The sequence below is a fragment of the Coregonus clupeaformis genome, unplaced genomic scaffold (assembly GCF_020615455.1).
Source record: "Coregonus clupeaformis isolate EN_2021a unplaced genomic scaffold, ASM2061545v1 scaf0057, whole genome shotgun sequence".
In the NCBI taxonomy this organism is placed as follows: Eukaryota; Metazoa; Chordata; class Actinopteri; order Salmoniformes; family Salmonidae; genus Coregonus; species Coregonus clupeaformis.
This window is the reverse complement of record NW_025533512.1, coordinates 915,638-928,954: the sequence shown is the minus strand read 5'-3', so window position 1 is coordinate 928,954 and position 13,317 is coordinate 915,638. Positions and strand designations below refer to the sequence as shown.

The 13,317-nt window shown below is 42.3% G+C and overlaps 1 protein-coding gene across 1 annotated transcript in view; it reads left to right on the top strand.

Moving 5' to 3' along the window:
* Nucleotides 1-4,013: 4,013 nt before the first annotated feature.
* The window catches only part of wnk4b (WNK lysine deficient protein kinase 4b), a 68,689-nt gene continuing 59,385 nt past the window's right edge, over nt 4,014-13,317 (top strand). Inside the window, exon 1 of the mRNA XM_045212859.1 lies at nt 4,014-5,161. Coding sequence (XP_045068794.1) covers nt 4,433-5,161 — 729 coding nt within the window. The 5' untranslated portion in view covers nt 4,014-4,432. The remainder of the gene's footprint in view (nt 5,162-13,317) is intronic.

The following is a 13,317-nucleotide window of genomic DNA, read 5'->3' as shown; positions in this document are numbered from 1 at the left end:
CCTTACAACATGGGTCTGTGTTGTTCCATATAGACCCACTAGATGGCAACATCAATGCATTCCAAGTACAAGTGTAGTTCTACATTACAGTACTATGTAATTACATACTCTAGCAAGTAGGGAACATTATGTCCTTCAGTTACCACATGGTTAGGTTAGGTGGGGATTTCATAGTATTGCTGTCACACACTCAGTTTCATAGGAGCGTTGTGATTTAGGAGACGAGGCAAGGATAGGGAGCCATTTATGAGTATTGGGACACAGTGTTGGACACCTTAGGCTGCGTTTAGACAGGCAGCCCAATTCTGATATTTTGTTCACTAATTGGTCTTTTGACCAATCACATCAGATTTTTTCTCATCAGATATATAGATTTTTTTTATTTATTATTATTTTTATTTTTTTTAGAGCTGATCTATTTATGAGTATTGGGACACAGTGTTGGACACCTTTGGCTGCGTTTAGACAGGCAGCCCAATTCTGATATTTTTTCACTTATTCATCTTTTGACCAATCACATCAGATTTTTTCTCATCAGATATTTTTTTTTAGAGCTGATCTAATTGGTTGATTTAATTGGTCAAAAGACCAATTAGATCTGAAAAAGATCTGATGAGAAAAGATCTGATGTGATTGGTCAAAATACCAATTAGTGGAAAAAATATTAGAACTGGGCTGCCAGGCAGCCCGTAGACAGGGCATATATAGGGTATGTGTATAGTGATGGTCATTGGCATCCAAGGAAAGGAGGCCTCCCTAAAAAGCCCACTCATTCTGAATGTATTTATCCCTATTCTGTCTGAAAGAGCCATAGCTTTTACACTTGCATGCGGGCCCTGCTTGAGAAATTGTATGACTGACGTGCTACTTGTCCATGTCTATTGAGTATGTTAACAACCTGGCAATGTTCACGCAATGCCTTGTTTACATCTGGATTATTGTGGTATTACTAGTCTATGTATTATTATCACACCTAAGTGCACACTTTGATATCCTGTTTTACAACAGTTCACATTGCTTTCCAAATGGTGAGCTTCCCTCTGTGTATGTTGGAATGCTTTCACAATGTAACAGCTGCCTGCTTCTTGTTGCACTTTCACAGTCTTATGGCAGGCATGTATGAATGTTGCTAAAGCCCTTGGAAAAGTTGCAAAAGCCACTAAGCTTTTATGTCACATCATATCAATTTCCTTGACCTTCTAAAAAATAGGACCTCTGTTTATTATTCCCCCGTCAAGGCCCAGCCTCCATCCCCCTGCCCCGTGTCAGCTAAAGCAGAAAAGAACAGCGTGTATCGCACTGCCTGCCTCATGACGGGGAGATAAACAAACCATACAGCAGCAGCAGAGAGCAGACAGAGAAGGGAGGACGCTGCTTTTTAGCTGGAATTGTGAAGAGCGCTGCGATTAGCACGTCGTCTACCGTGTGACCCATTTCCATGCTGTTTTATGGGGATTTTGTGCTACGCTTCTTTTCTGGAAAGATAATAATAATAATAATAATAATAATATGCCATTTAGCAGACGCTTTTATCCAAAGCGACTCATCAAACATGAGTGATTAGCACCTGTGGGTGGCCTGTCTGCTGCCAAAGGAGCAATGTGTTCCTGCAGATAAGCTGCCCCTCTGACTGCTCCTCTCCCCTGCTTCCACACAGCCTCTCTGTGAAGCTCATGTGACAGGTGGGGGACGGCTAGTTTAAGTCTCCTGGCAGTGGTAGTAAGGGCTATATCAGGAGCTGGGACTTGAGCTATCTATCACCATGGTGCAAGCTCTTATGCAGACACACACACACACACACACACACAGGCATACACACACACTCATGTACATGCACACTGCCCTCTATGTTTACAGTAGGCTAGAGGGCGATACATACATTTAAATACATGTTGTATGTTACAGTGACAGGAGGGGATAAACAAAGATTCACTGGCCCTCTGTCTGTTTGTCTGTCTGTCTGCCGGTCTGTTTGTGTTTTACGGCGGTAGGCTGAGCACCTTCATCAGTGTCTGTGTCAGGGATTGTAAGCATATGGCAACACACACCGGTCTACCCAGGAATCAAAGCCGTAGCACATGCTCACACTGGCTGGGGAGACACTGACTGGACCTTCCCTGACTGGAATCCTTAGTATGAGGGGAATGGGGTCAGTATATCGCACAAGCCAACAGTAAGGTGTGTGTGGCACTAGGCTAATGTGACCTGCAATCACTTGGCCACACAATGCTAAGCCACTTCCTCCTCTTCGTCCCGGAACCCTGCTAAGATGAGGCCTCGTTCCGTGTCAGGCAGTTCACGTTAACCATGGAATGGCCTGACATGCTAAACCTAGAATGGAGGAAATGTGTGTGTCTGTGGTGGAGAGTGGGTGATGACGATAATGTACCTACTGGGGGTGTTTTACATATTTATTCTCAAGCTTTGAGTGATATGCTACTACTGTGTTATATCACAAGTAACTGATGAGAATTTATGAGATGTGTCAAACAGACATAAATAAACTCATTTTCCTATAACCACTATGCTATTACCCCTCCTAGACTAAATCTGTACACAACCCAACCCACTACCACCGAGTTCATCATCAGACAAAAAGGGAATAACTGACTGGTGAGGACACTGTTGTAAACCTATTTTATAAGACAGTGAAACCGCTTCCAGCTTATCTGTATTGTTTTTGTCTCTGTGATTTAATTTCCTATTGAAGAGATTAGGTAGGTATAGCCTACATTTAGATGGTCAGCTGTCTTTGTCCTTAGCTTAATCCAGACCTCTTGATGAAGCCTATTTCTACAGTGCCAGGATGTCTCCATTTGTATCCTACCCACTATTTCAAGTAGTTCACAGTGCAACATTATGTAATATTGCTAAAGATAATCATCACAGTCAACACCACAGATAAGTGGATAGCTCCTGTCCTGGGAGCAAGTACCTCAGTAAAGCAGTTAATATAAGTTTTGATGACTCTTGTCCTCTGTTATCATAATAATTACCTTACAGTAGGTATACGGTATAGCACAATATACAGGATAGCCTACTGTAAGTCCAAATGTTTTATTTTTTAATTTTTTTGCAAATGTTAACTAGGAAAATATATACTTAACAAAAATATAAATGCAACATGCAACAATTTCAACGATTTTACCGAGTTACAGTTCATATGAGGAAATCAGCGAATTTAAATAAATAAATTAGACCCTAATCTATGGATTTCACAACTGGGAATACAGTTATGCATCTGTTGGTCACAGATACTTTTAAAAAAATGGCCTTTAAAATGGGCCTCAGGATCTCGTCACAGTATTTCTGTGCATTCAAATTGACATTGATCAAATGCTTTTGTGTTGTCCGTAGCTTATGCCTGCCCATAACATAACCCCACCGCCACCATGGGGCACTCTGTTCACAACGTTGACATCAGCAAACTGCTCGCCCACATGACACCATACACATGTTCTGCGGTTGTGAGGCCAGTAGGACGTACTGCCAAATTCTCTAAAACGATGTTGGAGGCGGCTCTGGTGGACATTCCTGCAGTCAGCATGCCAATAGCAAGCTCCCTCAAAACTTGAGACAACTGCACATTTTAGAGTGGCCTTTTATTGTCCACAGCACAAGGTGCACCTGTGTAATGATCATTCTGTTTAATCAGCTTGTTGATATGCCACACCTGTCAGGTGGTTAGATTATTTTAGCAAAGGAGAAATGCTCACTAACAGGGATGTAAACAAATGTATGTACAATATATGAGAGAAATAAGCTTTTTGTGGTATGGAAAATTTCTGGGATCTTTTATTTCAGCTCATGAAACATGGGACCAACACTTTACATGTTGTGTTTATATTTTTGTTAGTGTCACCACCTCCATAGTAGTCTATTGTTGCAAGCAAAGCACAGGATCCGAAATGTATTTTTGGGGGTGGAGCCCATTCAGCGTGCACGGTGCGCTCGAGCAGTCTACCGGTTCTGGATACTGTGACAAAACAGCGTTATTCCACATTGGGAGGGGACAGTTTGAAGACGTGCGACCAGAGACACGGTTTGAGGAATACTCGGATTGATATGTCATTTATTTTTCGTCTGTCTATGAGCAAGACTACGACCAAGTAAATTATATTTGACGGATTTAAACAAGCACTTTTTACTAGGGAGAACTCCATAACGACCTTCATTTCTTCATTCAGTTTGAGGTGAAGAGACTTGTCAGCACACTTGTTGATTGTTAAATATTTTGTAGTATTATTAGCCAATAGCCTATAGTTGAATTGAACAGAACAAATCTAATGTATAAGCCAAATATGTAGACACATTTTATCTGTAGCCTATACTTATTTTTGTCTCCTTTTTGTAGCTTTTTGACAGCTTATTTTTTTTCTTTTTCGACTTCATTCACATTCCTTGCAACCTACGATTTTCCCTTGTCCAGTTTATGTTTTTGAATAACCTTCATTCGGATTTGTACTATCCACTACTTGGGACACAATACCCACCTGTTGCATTTCGCAGCAAAACTCATAAAACAGACATGTCACAGGTAGAGGTCGACGTGGCCGGACTGGGTTTCTCCAAATTACCTGCTGGGTTCGACGCCAACTCCTGCTTCCCTGCCCGAATACCTCCAAGGCGAAGGAGACACTCGGCAAACTCCAGGAGAAACTCGTACAGGTTGAGCAAAATAAATACATTGGATTTGGAGCCTCAAGTTTACGATGATGCCCCTCTCTCCAAAACTCACTCCTGGTCTGCTGATGATATTTTAGCAGAAACAGCGGCAGAGGAGAAAAAGGTGGACTCATCAGTGCCAGCCTCACCTGCCTCAAGCCCGGGAACGAGTACGTGCTCACCTTGTACCCAAGCGTCAGACCCCATACCACCTCTTGATACCTGGGACGCGCCACAGCCCAGCTCGCAAGCACAGGACACAAGTTCAGATTCTGAGGAAGAAATCACTGACAAAAAGGTCATTTTATCTCGAGCTCCATTTGAAAGCAAACGGGAACAAGAGGAAAAGGATGAAATTGAGACCAAAGCCGTGGCGACGTCACCTGATGGAAGGTTCCTCAAATTCAACATTGAAATTGGGAGAGGGTCGTTCAAGACAGTGTATAAAGGCCTGGATACGGAGACAACAGTAGAAGTGGCATGGTGTGAGCTACAGGTAAATAATTAATTTGTTATGTTTTGTGTACAGAGGGGAAAACTCAAGATGACACATCATTCCCTTAAAATCTTATTTAGGCCAACACAAAAAAATAGTTTATAAAGGCTTTGGCTCAGCCAAGCAAAGTTCTCTCTATATCTGCTAAATGACTAAAATGTAAATGTATATTGTGGCGTGGGTAACAGGTGTGCTGTCTCGCTTAATTAGCTGGGTGCTCTACCATATGTGACAATGACTTCAAATGAAATCCAAAGTTCAAGAACATTGGTAAACGGCTGCACTCCAAAATGTTTAAAAAATGACAAAAAGATGTCAGCTCATTTCACCTTTTTATTGTCGGTCAGCAGGCTAATGTGTTTAGGCAGTTATGCCTTCATCAGAGCATCAAGAAGTGTGCCAAATCCATAGTTTTTTATGCAAGTATTTAGGTGATAATTACAATTGCCCACACCTCTCTACATTATCAGCAGCTCAGATAAGATGCCATACATGACTTCATTTATAAACTCTGTGCTATTTTGGTTTAGGCTATCAGTTTTTATCAGCAGTTATTCAGAACCTGTGTGGATCTACTGAATTTAAAGCTCTCAAAGTAATCATACAAATAGCCTTATAAAGGACGCCGCTTTTCCACACATGGGCGTCTTACATACAGTGGGTTTTGACCAGAGGCGCTTCCTCTTGAAAATACTTCTCTCCAATGCTTTGCTTCACTTCGCCTAAAATTTGCATAAAGTAAAAATTCTTAGGGGGGGTGGTACTTCTTTCCCAAAAACATATTAATGAGGGCAAATCTACAATCCGTAACTCATTGTCTGCATTGTGTAATGTATGAATATCTGTACGTCTCCAAACCGGCACCTATAACTCGGCTATGATATAGATAGTGGTAGGCTACGCGGAAGCGCGTCTTGTCTACCACAGCAGAGTTATCAAGTGCTTTGAAATGTGTCTTTCAAGCACTTGATTGTTGATAATTGCAGACAGAATACCCACTGGGCACATACATCAATACATTTTTTATTCCACGTTGGTTCAATGTAATTTCATTGAAATTATGTGGAAACAACGTTGATTCAACCAGTGTGTGCCCAGTGGGTAGGAAACAGTTGCCCAACTTTGTTTTCAAATGCAGATCACCTGCAGCCAGACATATGTTCACTACATTTGCCAGCACAAGGAAGCTGCCATCAGTTGAGCCTTCAGGGGTTGTGTAGTAAGGAAATGTATGATGTCTGATAATCGAAAACAAACATTGATGTATGATTTTAGTTGCAGTTTAAACAGTTCTCCACAACTGAGTATCAACATTGAGGTTGAAGCAATTGAAAAATTGCTAAATCAGTTATAGGCCTATTTTCAACTGGGAAGCATATTATAGGTGTCTTTACTTACTTTAACCCCTTAATGAAGGGCACTGTGCTGTCACTGTTAATGCATATAAAGTCTATGGCAAGGGGTGATCGTTTTTTGCTAATAGTCACAATCCCCATGACAACTGGTATCCTAGCAGCTGTGCTATGACTAGGAAGTGTGGGAAATGGGGTAAAGTGGGAGGTTTGTGGGGGGAGGGGGGGTGCATTGCAACTCTTGACAAATACAGATGAAACATAGCAAAAATGAAAACAAAGTCTACCCTCAACAGAACAGACTTGGTTTGCTTCTATGAAATCCCCTCCTTCATGCTCCGCTTTCCATGGCCATATAAAATCCATATCTCTTGGATTTTTCCTCTGTCTTATCTCTGTGCACTGATTGAACTTCATGCTGTCTGTGCCTGTGTACGAGTAACTCAGTACATGATATAGAGAGGATATCTGGTTTACCTATCATGGCAAGGCTTGCTTGCATGTTAAAGCCTTCTCGAAATCAATCAAAACATTTAGACACTCATTAAAATGACACAGTTAAAGAAGACTAGATATTGCTTGGGAGATTGTTCTCAAGAACATACACGCATACAGCTGTGTTTCCTTTTTAAAAATGTCAAGATGTCAGTGGGAATCAGACCCATGCAGTACACATCAAGTTGATATTGAGTGACCTTTTACCATGGCCAATGATTCCTAGATACCGTTTCCACGTACTGTGTCAAGAGGAAAAGCCCTTTTCATGCTGAGAGTACCAGTACATTCTGTAATCCATCTATGTGTGACCTCATAGTGGGGAAGCTGAACCTTGTGGTGGTGCTTGGGACAGAGAGACAGTGGTAGTGTGACACTCAGGGCCTGACTGTCATCCTGCCTGGCCTGATCCCAGATCATTTTTGTTTTCATTGAGAACCACTGGCGCCAGCCAGCACTCAACCAGAGATGGTTCTCACACCCAAACTTGAGCAATACTAATTTAGAACAGATACACAACAAGCAACTTGTTATTACATATATTTTTATAATTTGCAACACAGTCATTCAGTCACGGAAATGTTTGTTACTGAGCCTGACGGCCTGGCTTCCTGTTTATCTTCTTGCGGCACCTGCCACTTGCACAGGATCAAGATAACTCACACCAAAGTGAGAATAATTAATGTTCAAGTCTTAATGTCACATGCACAAGTACAGTGAAATGCCTTTCTTGCAAACTCAAAACAAATATCAGCATAGCTGTGCCCAGGAGTTCCACCACCTTAGAAGACATATTTAATAGATTTATGTTACACTCACAAATTGTAATTTTAAAGCAATCAGTGTTCAGGACAGATCCACAATCTTTAAAATGCCTATAACTCATCTTAATCTCCCCAATGTCCCTCAGCAGAGCCTCCACTGACAGCTTGCAGAGGGTTGTTTATAGCAGCAGCAGGCCCCCTGGCCAGGCAGCAGCCATTGTAACAGGAGTCGCCCCCAGCCCTCCAGGGGGCAGCTGGGAAGCTGGAGGGAATAGCAGGGACCAGGAGGCGTCATTCTAAAACGAGCCACATTATATATTACAGGGGGTGAAAGGTGGAAGAGACTGGTGTGTCTTTATGAAACAGGTTTTGTGGACTGAAAGACAAAGTTGGTTGTGTTGCACTGACCCATTGAGTGTCGAAGTTAGTTGGCTACAAGGTTTCCCAGCAGGATGAGCAGTGTGCAGGGAGTCAGTCAACTTGGTTGAACAACCTCCTCAGCAATCAATTACATTTCAATCAAATGCATTTTATAAAGCCTTTTTTACATCAGCAGTTGTCACATAGTGCTATACAGATACTCAGCCTAAAACCCCAAAGAGCAAGAAATGCAGATGTAGGAGGAAAAACTCCCTAGAAAGGCAGGAACCTAGGAAGAAACCTAAAAGGGAACCAGGCTCCTAGGAGTGGCCAGTCCTCTTCTGGCTGTGCCGGGTGGAGATTATAAGAGCACATGGAAATTAAGGCCAGATTGTTCTTCAAGATGTTCAAACGTTCATAGATGACCAGCAGGGTCAAATAATAACCACAGTCGTTATAGAGGGTGAAGCAGTTCAACACCTCAGGAGTAAATGTCAGTTGGCTTTTCATAGCCGAGCAAACAGTTCCTACCTCCAGAGTAACTAACTACATGAGTAAACCAGAACAACAACCTGCCCAGGCCCTGGATAGTTACTGTGTGTGTGTGTGTGTGTGTGTGTGTGTGTGTGTGTGTGTGTGTGTGTGTGTGTGTCCTTCTTTACCTGTCCTGTGTTTGTTGGGCTTTTCTGTTCTCCTTTGTTTGCTGTACACTTCACTCACTGGGAGGTTAAATGAGAAGCCCTGCACTGTGGAATGTCACCACAAGATTGATTGTAGCAGCACCTGGGTGTCACTTTACCGATGTGGATGTGGTGGAGGAGTCAAGCGCAGGAAACAGAGGTTAGTCCAACAAGACTTTAATAGTCTAAATAACGAGTGAAAAACCCCGACCTCGAAAATACACGAAGTGGCGAGGGAAAATTACGCACACGCGTAAAACACTAAACATGAAACAAAACGGAAATACAAGCACGTAGCATCGACAAAGTGGCAACAAAATAACAACACACAAATACCCTAGAGCAAAACAAGGAACTTATAAGACACGTAATCAACACCCAAACAGACACAGGTGTGACAGACAGACAAAAGCAATCAAATACAGAAACATAGAGCGGTGGCAGCTAGTACTCCGGGGACGGCGAACGCCGAAGCCTGCCCGAACCAGGAGGAGGAGCAGCCTCGGCCGAAACCGTGACACTGGGTTAGGGTTAGGGTTTTGTTGTTGGGGGGTTAAAGCACACAAGGCCTGCCATGAATATGTTCTATGTTGTTGTGATGCAAATGGAAAACTGTGTCATTTGATTTGTCATAGCAGTTGTTTATGATTCCCAATGACATCTGATATCTAAGTATTAAGACAGCGCTGGCCTTCTGCCCGAGGCTTCAGGTCAAGTGTTGGCATAATGTCCCCTTATGCGATATGATTAAATAAGAAATAGACCAATGCTTATTTATGCAACACTACCTAAATACTGTATATAAAATCCATATAAAATCTGTATCTCTTGAATTTGTCCTTATCTCTGTGCACTGATTGAACTTCATGCTGTCTGTGCCTGTGTAAGAGTAACTCAGTGCATGATATAGAGAGGATATCTGGTTTACCTATCATGGCAAGGCTTGTTTGCATGTTAAAGCCTTCTCGAAATCAATCAAAACCTTTTGACACTCTTTAACACAGTTAAAGAAGACTAGATATTGCTTGGGAGATTGTTCTCAAGAACACACACGCATACAGCTGTTTCCTTTTTAAAATGTCAAGATGTCAGTGGGAATCAGACCCATGGGGAGAGAGAGAGACGTTGCTTCTACAAAGTATGAGCTGAAATAACTGAACCCTTCCTTCCCCCACCTCTACAAGAAAACAAGGAGGGTTTTCAGGCCAGAACTGACATTAGCTGTAAAAACAGGGTGATATAAATGTGTTTTCCTAATGCAAGCATTGTTTCACATTTGCCACATTTAAACATGAGACCAGGATTTACAGACCCCAGACTGAGACCAGGAGTCCATTGAAGTGTCTCTCAGTCCCTCCGTCACTTTCCCTCACTGAATAAGCTTATTCCTGTCGCACACTAGGTGACAAGATACTTGGTGACTAGTCTGGAACGTCCCTGGCTGGAAGCCCCTAATAATAAGCATCCTTTACCCCTATATATTTCCCAAACAAAGATTTATTTCACTCCAGTGGCGTTACTGTTCTCCAGGGGACACATTCTTCTGCTGCGCCAGCTGGAACCTTTTTTTTTCCATCAGCCTTTTCCACTTCAGAATGTCGCTCTTACCACCTGTGGAGTGTGATTGAGCTAATCCGACTTTCCCTCTTCATTTATTTTACCCACAATACCCAGTTTAATTAGCCCTGATAAATTGCTGGCGGTCACTACAAGGGCTACCATGGTGACGCTGGTCTGCTCTGACCCCCCACGACAATCCCCCACCCCATCCCTAAACATGTAAGCGAGACAAACACTACCGTACTCATGGGCCTTCAGCGCAGCTGATGAGACTGCCCAAGGCTACCTCATGGGCCTTCAGCGCAGCTGATGAGACTGCCCAAGGCTACCTCATGGGCCTTCAGCGCAGCTGATGAGACTGCCCAAGGCTACCGGTAGTGATGCCACCGTGGCCACTGCTGACAACGTGGCTCTGATCAAGGATAACACAGACTGGCTGGCTGACTGACTCAGCCTCTCAGCAGGCTTGCCCCCACATCCCCTGTTCATTCATTACCATGCAGTTTAGGGCTCATAATGTTTCATTGCCTTCACTGAGTGTGAAAGAAAATGGAGGGGAGCACTAAACACTCAAGCAGCACTAAATCCATTTGGCTCTGGTTCATAAGCTGTGCTAACTGTGAAAAAAAGCAAACACCATTTAATTAAAACTGGCTATATTTAGGGGTCAACTGGTGTAATGGGAACGCTGGCCAACATGTCCAGATGACTAGGATGGAGCCTGCTAGCAGGAGAACCAATCATCTCTCCTTCAACTGGGGCAGATTCAGTTTGCACAATGTTACATAACACTGCAGCCATGGAGATAGAAATTGATGATAAATGCAGATAACTTCTCAGATATCTATCATGCAGTGCTCTTAGTACTGAATATAGTCCTCATTCATCTCAGACTGCTTGATTGGTCATGGCTGGGATAGGGGTGGGTATGTGGGGCAATTTTGGTGGAACTAGCTTTATCTTTATGTGATGTCTGTGTTTTATGTATTTGTTGACGACAGTCCCTCCTTACACAAGACATTCTCTGTTACGTTTTGGAAAATGGGGCTTGGACGCCAGTTCTCATGGGGATCGATAATGGACACTGTCCGATCCAACTCATCCAACACATCTCATAAATATGTTTTTTTTGTTACAGAGAAATTGTTGACTATAGATAAAATGCAGTAGTTGGTGGACAAAATTTGCCTTAAAGGGACCTTGTCACATCTCTCTCGTGTAACTCAAACTCAGCATTGCACCACTCCTGTCCCTCCCATGCCTCAGGTTGCTCTCTCTCTCTGGAGTCCAGGAAGGGCCCTTGAGGAGGGGCTGATGAAACAGTTACTACCTCCAGAGTAACTAACCCTAAACCTGTGTAAACCAGAACAAAGATGTGCCCAGGCCATGGATAGTAACTGTGTGTGTGTGTGTGTGTGTGTGTGTGTGTGTGTGTGTGTGTGTGTGTGGTGTCCTTCTTTATCTGTTCTGTGTTTGTTGGGCTTTTCTGTTCTCCTTTGTTTGCTGTACACTTCACTCACTGGGAGGTTCAATGAGAAGCCCTGTACTGTGGAATGTCACCATAAGATTGATTGTAGCAACACCTGGGTTAGGGTTAGGGTTTTGTTGTTGGGGGGTTAAAGCACACAAGGCCTGCCATGAATATGTTCTATGTTGTTGTGATGCAAATAGAAAACTTTGTCATTTGATTTGTCATAGCAGTTGTTTATGATTCCCAATGACATCTGATATCTAAGTATTATGACAGCGCTGGCCTTCTGCCCGAGGCTTCAGGTCAAGTGTTGGCATAATGTCCCCTTATGCGATATGATTAAATAAGAAATAGACCAATGCTTATTTAGACAACACTACATTTTGAGGTGCTTGTTTCTGTAATCATTGTTGATTATACAGTGCCTTGCAAAAGTATTCATACCCCTTGGATTTCTTCACATTTTATTATGTTACAAAGTGGGATTGAAATGGATTTAATTGTAATTTTTGGTCAACAATCTACACCAAATACTTGAATGTCGAAGTGGATGATTTGTTCAAACATTTTTTTAAAGATTCATAGAAATATAGTTGTTGCATAAGTATTCAATTACCGGTAATACGTGTTAGAAACACCTTTGGTAGCGATTTACAGCTGCGAGTCTTCTTGGGTAAGTCTCTAAGAGCTTTACACACCTGGATTGTGCAATATTAACCCATTATTCTTTTCATAATTCTTCAAGCTCTGTCAAGATGTTGGTGATCATGGCTAGACAGCAATTCAAGTCTTGCCATAGATTCTCAAGCAGATTTAAGTGAAACTGTAACTTGGCCACTCAGGAACATTCACTGTCTTCTTGGTAAGCAACTCCAGTGTAGATTTGGCCTTGTGTTGTAGGTTATTGTCCTGCTGAAAGGTGAATTCCTCTCCCACTGTCTGGTGTAAAGCAGACTGAAGCAGGTTTTCTTCTAGGCTTTTGGCTGTGCTTGGCTCCATCCCGTTTCTTTTTATCCTGAAAAACTCCCCTGTCTTTGCCAATGTCAAGCATACCCATACCATGTTGCAGCCACCACCATGCTTGATGTGATGTGTTGTGTTGGATTTGCCCCAAATATAAGGCTTTGCATTTAAGCGTAGTCCTTTGCCGTGTTTTTTTTGCAGTATTGCTTTAGTGCCTTGTTGCATACAAGATGAATGTTTTGGAGTATTTGTATTCTGTATATTTCTATTATTATTTTCTGTAATTTAAGTCATTATTGTGGAGTTACTACAATGTTGATCCATCCTCAGTTTACTCCCCTCTCAGCCATTGAACTCTATAACTGCTTTAAAATCACCAATGGCCTCATGGTAACATCTCTGAGCAGTTTCATTCCTTTCCTGTAGCTCAGTTCAAAAGGACGACTGTATCTTTGATGTGTTTGGGTGGTTTAATACATAATCCAAAGCATAGTTATTAATTTGACCATGA